This window comes from Lissotriton helveticus, chromosome 2_1, assembly GCF_964261635.1.
Source record: "Lissotriton helveticus chromosome 2_1, aLisHel1.1, whole genome shotgun sequence".
NCBI lineage: Eukaryota > Metazoa > Chordata > Amphibia > Caudata > Salamandridae > Lissotriton > Lissotriton helveticus.
This window is the reverse complement of record NC_136059.1, coordinates 265,887,916-265,909,185: the sequence shown is the minus strand read 5'-3', so window position 1 is coordinate 265,909,185 and position 21,270 is coordinate 265,887,916. Positions and strand designations below refer to the sequence as shown.

The 21,270-nt window shown below is 39.7% G+C and overlaps 1 protein-coding gene across 1 annotated transcript in view; it reads right to left on the bottom strand.

Moving 5' to 3' along the window:
* MAPK4 (mitogen-activated protein kinase 4) overlaps positions 1 to 21,270 on the bottom strand; it is a 261,201-nt gene that overhangs the window by 98,548 nt on the left and 141,383 nt on the right. The window contains exon 2 of the mRNA XM_078674799.1: positions 2,073 to 2,217. Within this exon, the coding sequence (XP_078530925.1) occupies positions 2,073 to 2,217 (145 nt within the window). The remainder of the gene's footprint in view (positions 1 to 2,072; positions 2,218 to 21,270) is intronic.

Genomic DNA, 21,270 nt, shown 5'->3' with positions numbered 1-21,270 from the left:
GATTAAGTCACATATGAAACTGACTTATTTAATCAGGCCCCCTGGATGGAAAAGGTCTTGTATTAAATATTTTGAGAAGAAAGAATATTGTTTTAAAGACACTGAAGTTGAATATTTTGTTAACGCATTATTTCCAGAGATGGATTCTGACATAATATCAGATATAAAATCTACTGTCAATCTGTAACCGTATACATTGTGGACAATCAGATTTCTGAATAAAGGGGTCTTTGGCAATTGTAATTTGACACTATCTAAGAAGACTAGCACATAATACTTCGCTTTCCAGCTCAATCTTTTCAATAAATCACCAGCTTTTAATAATTTGTATTTCTATTTAGAATTGTATTGTAAAGCCCTTTATCTGGTGTGATCACTTTAAATCCATTCCTCCTCAACTATTTTGTTCTTACCAGTAATAACTGCAAACATATAGTGGTTCCCCGGGTAAGGAGGGTACACCTGGGGGGATGCTTGTTTCGTACTATGGCGGCCTAACTCTGGAACTCGCTTCCGGTACAGATCCGCAGTTTGAACAACTACCTAGCTTTCAGGAAGTCAGTCAAGACACACCTATTTCCGCTGTTGTGGACCTCTCTGTTTCTGCTCTGTTTGGTTCTTTCTGCTGTTAGCGCCGGGACGCTGGGGCATCTGTCGCGCTCTATAAAATTTTATAACATAACTTAACATAGCATAACATAACATACAATCATTGCATATACCTATTATTTAAGTAAATCCTAAAATATATTATCAATGACTATTCCTATTGGATCACAATATGCATAGTTCACTGAGATGGGTGAAACTCCATTTAGTGAACAAAAGGTCAGCCATATGATGTGGTTTTCTTTCGTCTGTCTCTGTCTTTCATATATTTATTTGGTTTGCTGGTCTCTATTCTATCTCTTCTCTAAACATTTTCACTGTCTGTAAACTGATTTCTACCATGAACACAGAACAAATGCTTAGCAAGCAGAGCCATTTGGGCATGTATGAGTGTAAGAGTGAGAACTAGCAACTAATATAAGTTATCAACAGTAATGGTAACAGTAACAGTAATAATTCAAGACATATGCAACGTGGTTTCAAAAGCCACATCTATTCTCCAGATCACCACCATGCCATCCTTTTCAATAGAGAGGGTTGATGTTGCTTCTTAAAAGGGTTTCATTTTCCAGTTGGCTGCTACCATTTTATTAGGCAGGGTAGAGAAGTTATAAATTGATATAGACCTTGGTGGTAGACATCTACTGTCTTCTTCCACAAAAATATCATTCCTGTCACTGAAGAAGTCCCACCAAGCCTGTGATCTTCACCTCGGCTCCACCTCTGGCACAGCCAGCATAAGGCTCCATTAGGACTTGACTATGGCTGTTGCTGTCTGATTCTAACGCTAAAATGTGGCAGAGTGGTGCTGACGGTAGCCCTTTATATTTCACCCTCTACCCCTCAGGTAACACAAATGTGTTACCTGAAATATTTAATTCTCTAAGTCCATGGGGACGAAGCAATGCCTTGGTTTAAACTCCTTGGATGCCCACTTGAACCCTGATAACTGGTTCTAGGGGAATCCCCAATTTCCCAAAAATCTATGATGGGGATCACATATCACTTCAGTGAGGAATCTCAAAGGGATACCGGCGGATTGGGGATCCCATTGGTTTACAGCTCCCTAGACTTGAATTCACTGTAGCTTGATTGTCGCAATACTGTGGATTTCCAAGCCACATTTGTGTGTCTACACTTGAGTTGCCACCCTTAAGATTGCCCTCATAGGACAGCTACTGAGATGCCGATAGCTTCCAATGACCTGTAAGCCACGTAAATTACAAATGTTATCCACTGGTGTACAGGCGTGCGGCATGACTTACCCCAATCAGAACGGAGTGTGCTTGTTAGTACATCTGCACATTCCGAAGTAGCTGGTAGAGCTTTTACACATCTAAAGCAGAGGTTTTGCAAAGATAAAACTGATGCATTGGGAGAATCCAGACACTGAGCAGTCTACATCAAATACACAATTCAATGCTCTCTTGATATTATGAGATGAGAACAACGCCTTCACCTACCAGCAAAGAGCATCCTTCCGGTGAGCATTTCTGCCAAGATGCATCCTGTGGCCCACATATCTATAGCTTTGGTGTAGTTGTTCGGCGAGAGAAGAAGACGTGGTGATCGATACCATTTGGTGACTAGTCCTTCGGAAAGATACCCCTGGAAGATACAAAGATACATACATATGAGTAAGTCTTGCTATGTCAGGTATCCTCTTAGTAGTAACAATGATTGGGCTGCCTGTAACCATCTCTACTAGAACGTCTCTATTAACTCATAGACGGTGGTCACCTCCATGATAAATGCTGATTGTGATTGGAATATGAACCTAGGCATAACTCAAGACACAATGCAGTGCAGCTAGTGCATTTAGGCTAAGGAGATTTTGCTGTTCGTGTAGATTCAAACTGCACACAATCTGGAACAACACACACTCACACACTACTGGGAGAAGATGTGACCTAATGGCCAGAACTGCTGACTTTGGACAAGGGAATCAGGATAAATTCCGGGCATCAGCTTAATATTGTGTGATTCTGGGAAAATCCCTAAATCCCTCTGTCCCTTCAAAAAATGATGTGACCTTGTGTAAAGTAATCTGATGCTCATATAAGCCGCTCCAGAGCCCTCAGGCCGAGTTTGCGCTGAATATAAGACAAAAAATAAACGACGACCTCAAATGTAAATATCAGGTCAAAAAACCTTAAGAAACGTCATCAGTTGATAACATAATGCTAAGTGTAATAAAGTAGTGGCCCGGACCACAAACTTTTCATACCTAAACATACCAATGCATACATCATGTAAGTACCCAATCCTGATGAAAGGAGGAGATCTTACTTTTTTATTTATTATTATTTGAGGTTTTCTACAGGGCAGACGCTATCCAAGAGGACAGTTGTGTTCTTTTCAGTGTTACATTGTGAAGGATAACATAAAAGGTTGATAATACCTAATAAGGATATGTACAATTATTCTGTGTACTGCAAGATGAGAGCTTAGTTTTAACCTAGGAAGGCCAACATAAAATGTAATGCAATTATAACAAGCATGATAGATCATAACAATCATAGATTTTCTGGACTTCCATCTTTTAAAATACGTTTTGATATTATTAATATCCTAAGAATCAATGTTAGATATGTTCTGTTATATTTTGTCATACCTGTCATGCATGCTTTAGGAACAAAATGTTCGCTACAAATAAATAAGCTATTTTGCTCGCATGGCTTTACCTAGATTTGATGTCTGTAAATTAAACTGTTGCTTGTCATGTCATCGTATGTTTTAAATTAGTTGTGCTTTACTACGTCAATACTTGTTTAAGCATGAGCTAACTACCATGCCTATATCCTAAAAACATTAATGATGCGTAATTTTTAATTAACGCATAAGAACATTGAATGAGTACCTGCTGAAAATTTCTCCCAGACCTTTTAAAGCCCCTTAAATGTGGCATTATGCCTACTAAAACAGAACTTATATTGTAAAAATGCAGCATTGCCCTATAGGTGACTATCCAATAGCCTAGGGTGAAATATATACTGCTCCTATGTAATTAAAGTCACTGCAGACGTACATGCTCATGCTAGGTTAATGATGTCTGCCTTGCAGAAGGTTTGAGAGTCCCTGCAAACTGAAGCCCTGCCACCATATTTGATTACCGAATGAGTACACCCCAAGCATACATACATTTAAAAATGCAATGCTTGGGCTCCGTTTGAAAAAATATTGAAGAGGTCTTTCAACTCTCTACTAAAGGTGAAAAACATGACACCACAGCTGACTAGATGTCGAGCACCTCAATCATTCAGTCCCAACAAAGTATCAAGTCCTGTGCCAACAGCAGCGAGACCTGCTGTGGTTGGGTCTCACTGGAAATCCAGAGACAAAGCTTCAAAAACATGCGTGGAGGCAGCACCAGGAAGGGAGTCAAAAAGCAGCCAGTATATTGTGTTTCATTCTCTTTTATTCTTCATTAAGTATTCATAATTGGACAATAGCCAACGCGTTTCGTTCCAAACATGGGAACTTCATCAGGGCTGCAAGCAATACAAATATGCATATAAATAAACATATATAATATACAAAACGTACAAAATGCGACAAATATATATATATATATATATATATATATATAGCCACAGCTTTCTTCTTCCCACGTTAAGTAGAGTAAAGACCACGGCACAGCAACAGATGAGTTTCAGCGTTTATTTACACACCAGTGCAAAGAATAACGTGCATCAAATGGACGGTCTACGCGTTTCGGCTCCTGCCTTCCACTGGACCATAGAGTCCCTGGGTCTAGACCTTACTTATATAGTGCATTTCGTGTAAGTACCCTCTACCATTTCCATGGTCATCTAGACCAACCCAACCCAGCAAAGTTTATATACATGGCCAGTACATGTTAAAAGGTATATACATAAATAAGAATAATCGATGTAAAGTACATTAGTCAATTTCCATGACCATACACAATAAAGTATTATAGGGTTTCATGGTCTATTTTACATATCAATGCGCAGATTAATGTAAAGGTATGTACATAAATATGTATAATCAACGTAAAGTACCTTAAGCAAAATTCTATGACAATACATTCAAAATAAAGTATTATCAAGTCTCATAGTCTATACATAATTATGTTCAATCATTGTAAAGTACCAAAAAGTAAAGTTCTGTGACCATACACTCAGAGTGAAGTACTATCAGGTTTCATGGTCTCTTATTCCACTTCAAAATGCGCAATTGGAATGTGCAATACCCCTATATGGAACCGAAGATTCTTTATATAATTTTAAAGTATGTACAAAGGATCATTATCTACATTTCCAATCACCCCCTAAAGATTATTAAAGTTTGAGGATTAATTAATTTGAGATGGTTATACCTTGTAGAGAAACGGTCAGTTTCTAAGTTTTTACGAAAAGAATACTGTGGTCATTAATCTAAATAAGTTGTTGCATGATTCAAAATAAAGTATATACAATATGTCCAAGGTGTTAAATCCAAAACAGTATACAATGTCATTATCAAGGTACTACATGACCTATCGTGTATAGTTCTATATACCATCTTGACCAGCCTTCTTATGCAAACAACCATAATTTGTATGAGGTACTTATGTTGTCAGCTCCTTTTCTTCTAAACATCAAACTATTAATAAACTATAAACCATCATGTCCTTCATTCATTAACTACTCAGGAAGGGATATTAGGGATCTTAAATGATTCATCAGTTCAAAATCAATTATTCATAACATGTACTCATTCCAGTATCAAAGGGATAACATTCTCCACATTCTGTGAAGTTCCACAGGTTTGAAATCAAAGTCTCATTGAAAAATCAAATCACAAATGTACATATAGTTCGGCATCCAAATTATGACCAAACGGTGCTTCAGTTCCCATATTTAGTATCATTCTCGATTCTAAGCGTCTCAGTAGTTGTAACTGATCACCACCTCGTTCTGGAAGTTTACACAATTTTATTCCAGAATATTTCAAGAGGGTGGTGTCACTCTGGTGATGTTGGGCAAAGTGTGTGGCCATTGGGTAACACGGGTCCTTGTTTTTTATCGCCCTCAAATGTTGTAGTATTCTCAACTTAAGTTTATTTACAGTGCTCCCAATGTAGTATTTGCCACAAGGGCATTGAAGCCTGTAAATCACACACTTTGAGTCACATGTGATATGGTCATAAATGGTTTCTTTTCTGCCATCTTGTAGGGAATAAGATTTGATGTTCACCCCATGTTCACAGGCCTTACATTTATGGCATTTCCAGAAGCCAGGTGTTGTAAGCCATCTCTGTTTTTTCTCCTCCCGCACTACTAAATGGCTTTGTGTTAGTATGTCTCTCAAGGAGGAGGTTTTCCTATATGTTATGCTGGGATGTTTTGTCAAGCTCTCATTTAGAGTGTCATCCAGACGAAGAACTTGCCAATGTTTGTTGTAGGCTTTTCTCATTTGTGGACTTTGATTATCAAAGTCAATTATTAGTCTGGTTGTCTCTCTGCCCTGATCAATTTCTTGGTCTTGGTTTCTTTTTAGTTTCTTATTCTTTGGGGACAAGAGGTCTTCTCTTTTCTTCATGTGCATCCGGCTTTTTGCAGTGGTAATGACTTCCATTGGGTATCCTCTCTCAAGGAATCTGAAACCCATGTTCTCTATTTCTGTATTCAAATCATCTCCCTCGGAGCAATTTCTTTTTGCCCTTAGCATCTGGCCATAAGGGATGCTCCACTTCAGTCTTGTCGGATGTCCACTGTTGGCATGCAAAATGCTATTGCATGCTGTTGGTTTTCTGTGGATTTTCGAGCAGAGTTTGTTGTTCTTGACAAAAATTTCTACATCGAGGAATATTAGAGAATGAGGGTTGATTGTCGATGTAAAATTTAAGCTGAATCGGTTGTGGTTCAGAGATCCAGTAAAGGATTTCAATGAGTTCTCATCTCCGTCCCATATGACGAACAAGTCGTCTATGAAACGACACCAAAATTTAATTTTTGGTCCATCCGGGTTCTCCTCATCTCTCTTCAGCACCTCACTTTCCCATTGCCCCATCAGGATGTTCGCATACGTGGGCGCAAAAGATGTCCCCATCGCTGTCCCCTGTTTCTGGAGATACGTCTCCCCTAGGAACAGAAATGCATTATGGGTCAGGCAGTATTTGAGCATCTCCAGTAACATTTGAGAGTGTTCTAGAAAATTAACAGACCGTGTCATTAAGGATTCTTTAACAGCCTCAATACCATCTTCATGACGTATTGAGGTGTAAAGTGAAGTGACATCGATAGTTGCCATTCGATAAGTTGATTTCCATACAACTGTGGATATTCTCTGCAAAAAATCCATGGTATCTCTTAAAAAAGAAGGTAAGCTAGTTACATAGGTCATCAAGAATATGTCAATAAATCTAGAGGTGGATTCCAAAAGGGACCCTATTGAACTCACAATGGGTCTCCCTGGTGGACGCTCTAGTGACTTGTGAATTTTTGGGAGGAAATATATAGTTGCCATTATCGGGTTGTTGGTCTTCAGGTAACTATATTCGTCAAAATCCAGTAGACCCCTATCCTTCCAGGTTAACAACATCGAGTGATATTCATTGGTCCACTCCTCCATTGGATTAATGGTCAATTTTTCATAATGTTCCTGGTTAAGAAGTTGTCGATTTGCCTCCTCAGTGTAGTCCTTGACATTTTGGATTACGAGGTTGCCCCCCTTGTCGGAAGATTTTATAATTATGGACACATCATTTTTTAAATCCATCATTGCCTTTTGTTCTTCCATGGAGAGGTTGTGTTTTTTAGTTCGTCCGTTCTTTCTGGTTTTGTTTGAGATTTTCATTATTTCCTCAACCATAAGCTCTTGAAACAAGTCAACTTTATTGCCAGGTGGTAGTTGTGGGCAAAATTTGGAATTCCTTTTTAGACCGCTGTTTCCACTCATGTTGGTCGGTAGACCAATGTCTTCACAAAAGTTAATTTCCATTTCCGGTGTAATTGTGTTGTCCTCTTGGCTACAGGAGGGGTTTTCCTTGATCGATGTCAGGGTTATCATGGCAGTTAAGTCCTTCTGTGTAATTGTTGATATTGTTTTTATTTGAGATGCCCGGGCTTTTTTGATATTCCGATTTCTTTCAGCAAAGTGTTTCTTTAATTTCACCTTTCTGCAGAATTTGTAGAGGTCAATGCGTGCGTTTGGTACGTTCATGGATTTTGTCGGGCAAAAGGAGAGACCTTTATTTAAAAGTTTTAGATGAATGTCCGAAAGTTGTTTATTTGATAGGTTTACCACTATGTTGGGTGCGGACAGTTGTTTCTTGAGTTTTATTTTGGCTTTCCTTTGCCTCGCTTTGCTTTTACTTCTTTTACCACCCCTTCTGGTTTTTGGTTTGTCGGGGGTTTCTTTGGTGGACGTTGTTCCCTCCCCCAGGCATTGGATCTTCCTCTTCCTCTTTGTCGCGTTATCATATGTGCCAGCTTGATCTCCCCCTGAAAATCCAAAGGCGCTGTACTCTGTTCCCCCTCAACTGAGCTTACTTCGGAGCTGTCTACTTCTTCAGTTGGATCAGTGGATCTGTCCATGTTTTTGTCCATGGCCACATGGCTCCTTAGAGTGTCGTATTTTCTTGCGAAAGTATAAATTCGGCCATTCATATAGTCCAATCTGTCTCTCATGAACTTGTTGGCCTTCCTTTTTTCCACCTCCATCTCATGTTTAGCTATTTTCTTTTCCATGTTATCTAATGCTTCCTTGATCTCCTCAGATGCGGGGATATCTGCGAGTTCTGCTTCTATACTTGCTATCATGCTCAGTATTTTCTCAAGTTTTCTCTCCGCATGGATGATGAGGGTCCTCATAAGTTTATATGAGCATTCATTTGTATCCGTTTGCCATAGCTTTATAAGATCCGTATCCAGGTCATTCAAGGTCGGCATAATCAGGATCCTCAGACCTCGAGGAACTCTTTTAAATTCAATATATTTCTCTAGTGAGGTCTTTTCCCACCATTTATTTATTTCCTGAATACGTAGGTTCTGAAGTTCTTTGACAATGTTAGCAAATGTTCTCTCCTTATTTTTCTCTCCCCCATCCCCTTTGGCATCTGTGATTACTGTTGGTGCATTGTCGTCATTCAGAAGCTCGCTTGCCCTCTGCTGGCGATTTCTTGTTCTCTCAGCCATGTTGTTATATGTTTTTGTTCGTTTTTGCTGGGTTGGTTTGTTTATTTTTTCTTTTTGATACACTGTTGCTAATTTGCTTTGGTGTTTTATTTGCTCGTATTTAATTGGGGTAATCCACTCCTCTGATCCCAAAGGTTTGTTGGACCCAAACACGCTTTCTGTTGCTTCTTGTGAGTCGCTGTATGCTCCCACGTTAAATCCAAAAATACTGCTCTGCCCCTTTAAGGATTAGTCAATCTCTCCGATGACGCGATGTCTCAGTTTTCCTCGCAGGGGGAGTTGTTGACGTTCTCCCTTCCGCTCGGGATTATGATCAGGCTGTACGCTTTACAAGAAGCTGGTGAGTGAATTTCCTTTTGTGTTCAAGGATGTGTTCTGATATTAGGTTATCACACATTCATTACACCGCACCAGGGCTTCCCGCGCCAGAGCTCGTTGAACCGGCGGGCGAGTGCCTCTCACCCCACCCGAACGCAGCCTCCGCTGCGCTAACAAGTTAGGTAATACGACAAACTCCACGACGGATCACTTACCCCGGCGCTGGTTGCCTCCGTACTGTCCCATTAACGTCTCTCCCGCCTTGAATCTCTCCACGGCGGTTCTTCAAGGGCTGCCTGGATCTGCAGTAGAGGCGTCAGCCGTTCTAAGCTTAGATTGCAATCAGCTGGATTCTGTTCAACGAACGGTCACGGCTGCTTCACCTCGTCTTGGAGTGCCTGTGTTGCGCGTTCCAGCTAACGCGTTCAATATAGCCACAGCTTTCTTCTTCCCACGTTAAGTAGAGTAAAGACCACGGCACAGCAACAGATGAGTTTCAGCGTTTATTTACACACCAGTGCAAAGAATAACGTGCATCAAATGGACGGTCTACGCGTTTCGGCTCCTGCCTTCCACTGGACCATAGAGTCCCTGGGTCTAGACCTTACTTATATAGTGCATTTCGTGTAAGTACCCTCTACCATTTCCATGGTCATCTAGACCAACCCAACCCAGCAAAGTTTATATACATGGCCAGTACATGTTAAAAGGTATATACATAAATAAGAATAATCGATGTAAAGTACATTAGTCAATTTCCATGACCATACACAATAAAGTATTATAGGGTTTCATGGTCTATTTTACATATCAATGCGCAGATTAATGTAAAGGTATGTACATAAATATGTATAATCAACGTAAAGTACCTTAAGCAAAATTCTATGACAATACATTCAAAATAAAGTATTATCAAGTCTCATAGTCTATACATAATTATGTTCAATCATTGTAAAGTACCAAAAAGTAAAGTTCTGTGACCATACACTCAGAGTGAAGTACTATCAGGTTTCATGGTCTCTTATTCCACTTCAAAATGCGCAATTGGAATGTGCAATACCCCTATATGGAACCGAAGATTCTTTATATAATTTTAAAGTATGTACAAAGGATCATTATCTACATTTCCAATCACCCCCTAAAGATTATTAAAGTTTGAGGATTAATTAATTTGAGATGGTTATACCTTGTAGAGAAACGGTCAGTTTCTAAGTTTTTACGAAAAGAATACTGTGGTCATTAATCTAAATAAGTTGTTGCATGATTCAAAATAAAGTATATACAATATGTCCAAGGTGTTAAATCCAAAACAGTATACAATGTCATTATCAAGGTACTACATGACCTATCGTGTATAGTTCTATATACCATCTTGACCAGCCTTCTTATGCAAACAACCATAATTTGTATGAGGTACTTATGTTGTCAGCTCCTTTTCTTCTAAACATCAAACTATTAATAAACTATAAACCATCATGTCCTTCATTCATTAACTACTCAGGAAGGGATATTAGGGATCTTAAATGATTCATCAGTTCAAAATCAATTATTCATAACATGTACTCATTCCAGTATCAAAGGGATAACATTCTCCACATTCTGTGAAGTTCCACAGGTTTGAAATCAAAGTCTCATTGAAAAATCAAATCACAAATGTACATATAGTTCGGCATCCAAATTATGACCAAACGGTGCTTCAGTTCCCATATTTAGTATCATTCTCGATTCTAAGCGTCTCAGTAGTTGTAACTGATCACCACCTCGTTCTGGAAGTTTACACAATTTTATTCCAGAATATTTCAAGAGGGTGGTGTCACTCTGGTGATGTTGGGCAAAGTGTGTGGCCATTGGGTAACACGGGTCCTTGTTTTTTATCGCCCTCAAATGTTGTAGTATTCTCAACTTAAGTTTATTTACAGTGCTCCCAATGTAGTATTTGCCACAAGGGCATTGAAGCCTGTAAATCACACACTTTGAGTCACATGTGATATGGTCATAAATGGTTTCTTTTCTGCCATCTTGTAGGGAATAAGATTTGATGTTCACCCCATGTTCACAGGCCTTACATTTATGGCATTTCCAGAAGCCAGGTGTTGTAAGCCATCTCTGTTTTTTCTCCTCCCGCACTACTAAATGGCTTTGTGTTAGTATGTCTCTCAAGGAGGAGGTTTTCCTATATGTTATGCTGGGATGTTTTGTCAAGCTCTCATTTAGAGTGTCATCCAGACGAAGAACTTGCCAATGTTTGTTGTAGGCTTTTCTCATTTGTGGACTTTGATTATCAAAGTCAATTATTAGTCTGGTTGTCTCTCTGCCCTGATCAATTTCTTGGTCTTGGTTTCTTTTTAGTTTCTTATTCTTTGGGGACAAGAGGTCTTCTCTTTTCTTCATGTGCATCCGGCTTTTTGCAGTGGTAATGACTTCCATTGGGTATCCTCTCTCAAGGAATCTGAAACCCATGTTCTCTATTTCTGTATTCAAATCATCTCCCTCGGAGCAATTTCTTTTTGCCCTTAGCATCTGGCCATAAGGGATGCTCCACTTCAGTCTTGTCGGATGTCCACTGTTGGCATGCAAAATGCTATTGCATGCTGTTGGTTTTCTGTGGATTTTCGAGCAGAGTTTGTTGTTCTTGACAAAAATTTCTACATCGAGGAATATTAGAGAATGAGGGTTGATTGTCGATGTAAAATTTAAGCTGAATCGGTTGTGGTTCAGAGATCCAGTAAAGGATTTCAATGAGTTCTCATCTCCGTCCCATATGACGAACAAGTCGTCTATGAAACGACACCAAAATTTAATTTTTGGTCCATCCGGGTTCTCCTCATCTCTCTTCAGCACCTCACTTTCCCATTGCCCCATCAGGATGTTCGCATACGTGGGCGCAAAAGATGTCCCCATCGCTGTCCCCTGTTTCTGGAGATACGTCTCCCCTAGGAACAGAAATGCATTATGGGTCAGGCAGTATTTGAGCATCTCCAGTAACATTTGAGAGTGTTCTAGAAAATTAACAGACCGTGTCATTAAGGATTCTTTAACAGCCTCAATACCATCTTCATGACGTATTGAGGTGTAAAGTGAAGTGACATCGATAGTTGCCATTCGATAAGTTGATTTCCATACAACTGTGGATATTCTCTGCAAAAAATCCATGGTATCTCTTAAAAAAGAAGGTAAGCTAGTTACATAGAACTTATATTGTAAAAATGCAGCATTGCCCTATAGGTGACTATCCAATAGCCTAGGGTGAAATATATACTGCTCCTATGTAATTAAAGTCACTGCAGACGTACATGCTCATGCTAGGTTAATGATGTCTGCCTTGCAGAAGGTTTGAGAGTCCCTGCAAACTGAAGCCCTGCCACCATATTTGATTACCGAATGAGTACACCCCAAGCATACATACATTTAAAAATGCAATGCTTGGGCTCCGTTTGAAAAAATATTGAAGAGGTCTTTCAACTCTCTACTAAAGGTGAAAAACATGACACCACAGCTGACTAGATGTCGAGCACCTCAATCATTCAGTCCCAACAAAGTATCAAGTCCTGTGCCAACAGCAGCGAGACCTGCTGTGGTTGGGTCTCACTGGAAATCCAGAGACAAAGCTTCAAAAACATGCGTGGAGGCAGCACCAGGAAGGGAGTCAAAAAGCAGCCAGTATATTGTGTTTCATTCTCTTTTATTCTTCATTAAGTATTCATAATTGGACAATAGCCAACGCGTTTCGTTCCAAACATGGGAACTTCATCAGGGCTGCAAGCAATACAAATATGCATATAAATAAACATATATAATATACAAAACGTACAAAATGCGACAAATATATATATATATATATATATATATATATATATATATATATATATATATATATACAAAAAACACACTATAACATAAAATCCATAACGTAACAAACAAGAACATAGCCTAGAAAAAACACTAAAGAAATGGCACAAAAATATAACATACATATACCCTATTATTTAAAAATACATCTTTTGAATTGATTTCAGTCAATGTTACAATTGACAGCACAGATTTGTCCCTACATTTAAAGAGGAGGGACCACAAGTTAAAACCAGTTAATATTATACCAATTCCAATTAATTCTTGGTGTGTAGACCATTCAACTATCCGAGTAAATGGGTGCCACTTAATTGGCATGTGGGGTCATTTTATCTAGTTCTGATCAGTGTTTGCTTAGCTTTGAAATAGTGAAACTTTATCAAGAGTTGCATGTTATTGCTCCAAATAAAACTTAGCCCCAACTGCGATGACTCAGGTTTGTTATTCTGTGACAACTTTGAATATAAGTGTACTATGTAACTTTTTGTGCAGGTTTCAATATCAATTATTTTTAATCTTTTTGTCTTTGGCAAAAACCTGAACTCGACTCGCAAACATGGAATAGGCTAATATGATGTCAACCAATAAATTATTTTTTAGTTTATACCTACAGATTATGTCACTGAGTCTGGTACGAGATTATACCTTGATTTGCCATCTTTGAAACTACATTTGTCAATTGCCTACACCAATCAAGATCCCCGCAACATTGGATGCGTTGGTTCTAATTAATGACTCTACTCTGGGAGGTTTCTAATGTGTACCCTTACATGTGAAGTTTGTCCATTGATTACCTGCCTCTCTTGATGTTTCTTTCTTCTTCTTTTCTTTTCTTCTCTCTCTATATTTTCTTTCTTCTTCTTTTTTACTCCCTTTTCCTTTTACCTAGTTCAGTTTAATTTAATATTGTATTTGTTCCCAATCCCTTCCCAGTCATAATTGGAATTGGTATAATATTAACTGGTTTTAACTTGTGGTCCCTCCTCTTTAAATGTAGGGACTAATCTGTGCTGTCAATTGTAACATTGACTGAAATCAATTCAAAAGATGTATTTTTAAATAATAGGGTATATGTATGTTATACTTTTGTGCCATTTCTTTAGTGTTTTTTCTAGGCTATGTTCTTGTTTGTTACGTTATGGATTTTATGTTTTGGTGTGTTTTTTGTATATATATATAAATGTATATTTGTTGCATTTTGTACGTTTTGTATATTACATATGTTTATTTATATGTATATTTGTATTGCTTGCAGCCCTGATGAAGTTCCCATGTTTGGAACGAAACGCGTTGGCTGTTGTCCAATTATGAATACTTAATGAAGAATAAAAGAGAATGAAACACAATATACTGGCTGCTTTTTGACTCTGTACTAAAGGTTGTGGACTGGCTGCATTCACACAGTAACCACCAAACTTGGTGCTACAACAGTAAGTTGCCTTTCATTGCTCTTTGGCTACGATTATAGGTGCACCATTGCAGAATACAATATTTATTGAACCCATTAAAATGTGATGCCATGTTGTTTGGAATTTAATAAATGCAATAAATATCACCTGTTAAAAGATTAGCCCTAAATAATACGGCATAGATTGCAAATTTGTGGTGCTTTCAGCACCAAAATTCGTATGTCTGGTGTTTGTCAGGCTTTTCTGACAGTAAATAGCAACATGGAAGATTTGCCCAAATGTATCTAGAGTATGTAGCAGTTTTTGCACCCAGTAATTGCCTAGTGCAATTAACTCTGACCTACTTGTAACTGTGAGCTCTACAAACAGATCCAGCTCCAGGGCAGTGGGACGGGTGCGGCCGCACCAGGCCCTGATTTAGAATGGGGGTGTCATCTTTGTAAATATATTATGGTTTGAAAAGCACCTGCTGCTGTGTTCCTGACCACCACCAATTTTCAGGCAACAATAAAAATGTCAAGATAACTCCGGTGATTTATGTATTTCCTAGAGAGAGGTTGGAAGTGTGTCTAGGGGACGTTTTGACTCATGTAAGGTAGTGCAGAGGGTTAATGTGCCAGCTGCAGAGAACATGTACCATGCAGATCACAAAGTGCATATAAATAGGTCAGTGGGTTACTGCTTTTGTCTGAGAGATCCCTTTGTTACTTGCAGTTTATAAATTAAAATCCTAACATAGAACAGAGAGCTATTAACCGTCATCAAATAGCTGCATACAAAGTATAGATCACAGCGTTATGATTTTTTCCCCAGTCTTTTATTATCCTAATGTTGGATAAAGGGTTCAATTTAATAGAAATCAAGTTTGTGCTCCTCCAGACCAAGCACTCTTAAACCATACTGTCTACCGGTATGGAGGACATATGACTCCTACACCTTGTAGTGTTCTGTCTCATAACATTTCCTATACAATGATTTACACACATATGATTATTGTCTCTGTGTAGTGTGTGTGATGTAAGGTGCCCTGACACCCTACAATGGTATGAGCGGCACTATAATGCAAATCTGAGCGAGAGAGTGGTTATGGAGACTTGAGGAGCACTGTCAAAGGGTGGTGGTGAGGGAATCCATGTCTGAGGTGGTCACTGGGGGGCGCCAACTAATACTGTCGCACTAGGCGCCACCAGCGCTAAAGCCAGCCCTACCTACAAAGCAGTTTTTAACTACGGGATAGTCATGATCGAGGCTTAAGCATAAAAGGTTATGCATTATCACATTTAACCCCACCTGCATTTATATTTCAACAGGTGGTGATGAGCAGCTATTCCTTCGTAAGCCTTCCTCGTTTCAGACAAAAGCAAGGTGTATCCTTTTGTTGTGTGGCTCAGAGGAGAGTGTGCCACTCTGCCATTACCTTGGAAGTGATGAAAAGCAATTGGTAAAGTGTGATTGGCCGCCTGCCAAACCACTCAAGTGAAAAAGGCGTTTTATTCTTTATCCTATAAAGCCCAAGGTCGATCTAAAGGCAAGGCAAGGTCAAGAGGAAGCCTGTGGACAAGGTGATTCCTCCATTATCTGGGAGGAGGTCAGCACAACACATACATCCCAGCTTGAAAATTCATCTGGAAGCAAGCGAAGCAGGGGTTTTCTCAAGAATGCTCATGAAAAAGCCTATTTCACAATTTTACACTTTCCTAGCACAGTTGCTAGCAAGAGCTTTAACAACTACATAGTTGTTAGCAAGAGCTTTAAAAACTACAGTTCACTCAATGGCCTTATTCACGTTAAGACATTTTACTTTTGTAAATTAGAAGAATGACCGCAATAAATTAGATCAACTTGCTAATTATAAGTGAATAGATAATACCAGTGGGGCTGGTAATGAAGGTTACCGGCTCCATTGGGACTCTAGGTTTTGCAGTAAATTCACATATCTGTGATTCTTCACCCAGGGAGTTTGCTTGCAAAAAATCCAGGGTGGATATCAGAGGGAAATTAGGAATCATCATCGGAATCTGGAGCAGGATTACCAATTCCCCCAATAATTCCTTATGTCTGAGGGGACACTGAAGGATGGGCTCGTTCTACGAGTAATTTATTCCCCCAGTTGAATCGCCAATACCCTTGGTAGCGGCACCTCAGATGGTGTGGGAGGGGTAGGCAGTAAAGGTTCAGACTCGCAATCTGCTCCTTAGTATCGCAATATCACATTGAGGCTTGGTGAATCAAGATTTAATGGATTTTCAAAATCTCCAGGCCACTGACTTTGGAAATCTGTAAGTAGAGGAATTGGGGTAGGGAGTGCCAAATATGCCTAATCTTGATTTCACCTCATGCCTCTTTCTTCCACCAGCCTATGGGCCATATGTACAGAGCAATTTTCTGGTCGCAAATGGGCCGAATCGCAAAATCAGTCCGTTTGCGACCAGAAAAATATTTTGAGAATGTACAAAGCCCAAGTTACGGATCAGTAACTTGTAACTGATAAGCAACTTGGGATTTGCGATTGGGTATTTTTTTAAGGGGCGTGTTTAGGGCATAACTTCTAAATACCGAACTGCAATAGAATGTTGAATGTTTTGTGACCGAAATACAGTTGCAAAACATTAGCACTTCACCACCAACTCAAAATTGAAAGGGGTCCTCATGGGACTCTTTCCCCTTTGTGAATGTTGGGAAAACATTTTTTAAGAGCTGGCAGTGGTACCATGGACCACTGCCTGCTCCTAAAAAAATGGAACAAAACATGTCATTGTCCATTAAGGAAAATGAGTTGCATTTCAACAAAAAAAATCTTTATTAAAACGCAATCACAGACATTGTTGTCTGCTGACCTCGCGAGCCACCATACCTGTGATGGCTGGGATTCCTAATGGACTGAAAACGGTGACCTTTTAATATTTATGAGGTAGGTCGATTTGCGACCCATTAGAAATCGCAAGTATGAATATAAAAGGAATAGCAATTTCCAATTAGTGATTCGGATGGAATCTCTATTTGGAAATCGCTAGCCCTGGTCTATTCACATCCGGCCCTATATTTTCTGACTCTTTATCACACTGCCATGTGTTCTTTTCCAACCCTGCTTTCTCCCTCTGTCACAGTTTCCTATCTTTCTTTTTCTATTTCTTTCTTTCTTTTAAACCTTTTACTCTTTCGCTCTGGATCAAAGTCTGATGATGAAAATAACTCCAGGTTCCCAAAAAAAATGAGTGCCAATGTCACCACCTGCAGCCACTGACACAAATTAGGCACTGGTTAAGTGTGCCAATTAGATGTGAAAGTACTGAGATATTTTCGGCTAATGTTGGGGAAAAGATTTCTTCTTATACAAAATTAGTTTCCATATCAGGAAAAAATAGAAAAATGTACATTTTGTGCATTCACTGTAAACTGGTGGAATCTCTTGTGGCAAACCAACCATTTTAGCGTCAGATAAATACAAGAAAAACTATGAGATCATAGCTTTCCATACTTAAGGAAAAAGCTTTTGGCGAATCTGTAAAAAAAATAGGTACCATAGGAAAATCATATATGTGTGTCTATGATTGGTAAGTGTACTAGTTACTGTGTACATCAGGTTCAACATGTTAGCTAACACTTTTCTAATACACAATCAAGCACAAGCTATAGTGCAGTGCACAACGCGTCCATCATCTGCAACATAAACTATATCATGTTATGATCAACGGTTAACTGCATATACATCAGTCTCTAAACTGACCTTCATCTGTGTGATGCGAGTAGCATGTCAGAATATTGTTGACAAAATTATTGCCAGGCATGAATATTGAGTTCTAGATATCTTTTACAAACATTTCGTCCCATTGGGTGAAAAGGATATTTTTATAAATGATATTTCGGACACGAAGGGGTATGTACATTTTTTTTAAAGCACAACACAGAGCCATATTTAATAAGATATGGTACCACTGCTTTCTTCCCCAGCGCTGGCACAGGAACAGGCTGACTAGTGCCCTTCCAGTACAAAATATTGCACCTAGACAAACTTTCAAAAGTTTCCCACATTGGATGTGTGTTATGTAGTGCATCACTCAAGCCATGTGTGAACGTTAATAGAAATTAAAACATTTTTCCTCAAGCTTTGTATCAAAACCATAGGTGGAAGCATTGGAACGCCCATGTAACACTCATAGGATGTCCCATGACGCTATTTGTGTTACTTTAAAGGCTACCTTCCAGCACAAAAAATGATTTGCGCTAGAAATTTTATTATTTATCAGGCATCACCATTTACGTCACAATGCACAACTCTGCAGGGGTGCTAAGTCTTGATAAATCTGCCGCAAAGCATTTGTCAGACAAGATTTAGTCGAGGATTACCACACTGCGAGGCAATAAATGATAAGAAAAAACTACGATTTCTTGCTGACAAAATATACATTGATAAAGGTGTCTGCCACTGATAAGACTCAGTGCTTAATTTGAGCCGGTGCCAAAGCTGGTTCTTAGAGGAGGTCCCAGACTCTTGGAGGGGCTCACTGCTGCAAACTATTTTCAAAAAAGGTGCAAACACTGACCCCAAGAACTATCGGATGATAGCTCTGCTAGATATTGAGGGTAGGCATATGCAAGCACCCTTTTGCAGGAACTAGCAGACTGGGTTGACTCAGAAGGCATACTACCATTTTGCCAGACCAGGGGGTCTACTGTTGACAATATCACAGTCCTGTCATATCTATCCCAACAAGCAGTTGCCCGTCCTTCCCCTCAGTCTTCGCATGCTTCATTGATTACTCAGCAGCCTTCGATGGGATGGATAGAAATATCATCTGGTGGAAACTGGTGTGTTGGAACATCTGCCCAAGCCTGCTGCGAGCTATTACATCATTGTACTCGGGAACCTGGGTAAGGATAAAACTTACCACAGAGTCGGCTACAAAAGAAATTGCCACTGATCGGAGGCTAAAGCAGGGCTGTGTTTTGGCACAACTACTATTCAACTTGTACACTGCCGATCTGGGCCCAGCACTGCAGGGAGCCTCCCTCACCACCCCAAAAACTGGGCACAAACAAATCCATTCCACGCAGTACGCCGACAACCTAGTTCTTCTGAACCACACAAGAACAGGCCTCCAAAAGGCTCTCAATGCCCTAGCTGAATACAACACCCAAAAACATGCTAACAGCTAATGCAAGCAAATCTAAAACTGATCTTCGGAAGCTATCTAAAGAAAAAGTTCATTAATTGTTGCTTGGGGTACATTGAGCCTGGACTGTGTGCAAAGCTACAATTACCTAGGCGTCTGGCTAAGCGAGACTGGCCACCCCTCGTTCCGTTCTATCGACAAAAACTGTGGCTGAAAGAAAAGATGGTCACGCACTCCCTTTGCAAGCTGCATGCCACTCCAGACATCCCAACAACTACGGCTATCCAAAGAGTATTGCGGGCCAGACTGCTACCATCACTTAACTACGTGCAACAGGCGTTTCCGGGAATGCTTGCGGCGGCCCTGGAGAAAATTCAATGCGCTGAGTATAAAAAAATATATTGCTTGCCCACATCCACAAGAAACACGTTGATCCACCTTGAGTTTGATCTCATCCAACAAAAATTAAAAGAGCTGGCCACCTTAGCAATATACTACCACCTGGCAACTATGGCTCCAGCTAACTCCATTAAGGCCATCATAAACACCTTTTTCACAAGACCAAACAATCCCTGGTCCGTAAACTTTCAGCAGCAAAGAGCTATTGCAGCTAGTCACTGAGAATTGGGACCCGAGTATAATCGACAATGCCACCATCAAATTAACTATAAAAAGCAACTGCGTTTCTGCTCCTGCAAACTGGACATGGGACCCCTTCTTGCCAGGGACTTCAACAAAAATCTGTTCCTTCCACAAGTCGTACAAACAACCAAGCGCCACCTCACGCAGAATATATCCAACCTGGAAAGTGCTTACAGATATCACAGAGTGTCGTCTATGCAACTATAGAAGGGAGTCCTTGGCACATATACTCCTATATTGCCCGGCTCTGCGGCAAGCACTCCGAATCTATCTCAGACCCACACTCCTCCTACTTGGCACTCGCAAAGGATGCCATCTGCCAGCTCTACACCTTAGATACAGTGAAGAATATGGCTATTTTCTGAAAATTCATTTAACAAGCACGTTGAAAGAAAAAATGGCGCACAGAGAGAGTGACTAATAGTTTTACGCGCCCCACTATAACAGAACTCCACTCTGCAAGGACCACTTTTTCTCTGGGACACATCAAATGAAGTATAGTGATATTTTATCCTTCTTTGATAACCATTCAGTCAGCATCGGATGCGTACACACCCTCTTGCTACAACGTTTTAAAGTTCGATTCAGTTTTAATTCATGATATATGTTTTTAACTTTATATTGTAATTATTTTAAGTAATCAAACAATAAATGTATTCATTCACTGGGAGGCCAATGGTCCACTGCGCTGGATGCATCCAGGCACCCCAAAAATGATAATAGGCGCTATCAGCAAGGCTGGGGCAGAGGGTCAGAATCCCTTGGGACGACAAAGCACAGAGATGAATGGAGATTACCATTGGCAGATATCACTAATGGTGCCTTGAGCAGCACCAGATCTGCTGTTGGAGGGGTTGCAAAATTTGCCACAAAAACAAAAAGCAAGGAAATTGCAAGGAAGGAATTAAATATGTCAAGAATGTCATCATATCTGCGCTGGTCAGGTGTAAGCGGATGAAGAAACAATGAGACAGACACAGCAAATTACCAACACCAGATGTAACACTACAATAGATAAAATAGATACGAATAACTCTAGAAAGGCACTGTAAACATCAGAGCAGTTAATTTTCTGCAAGTTCACAATATAGTGCCTTGTCACTGGAAAGGTATTAAGGTGCTTTACATAGAGCTAAACAGTTTACACGAGCATGTCAAACAAGCATTTGTAATGCAATAGGTCTC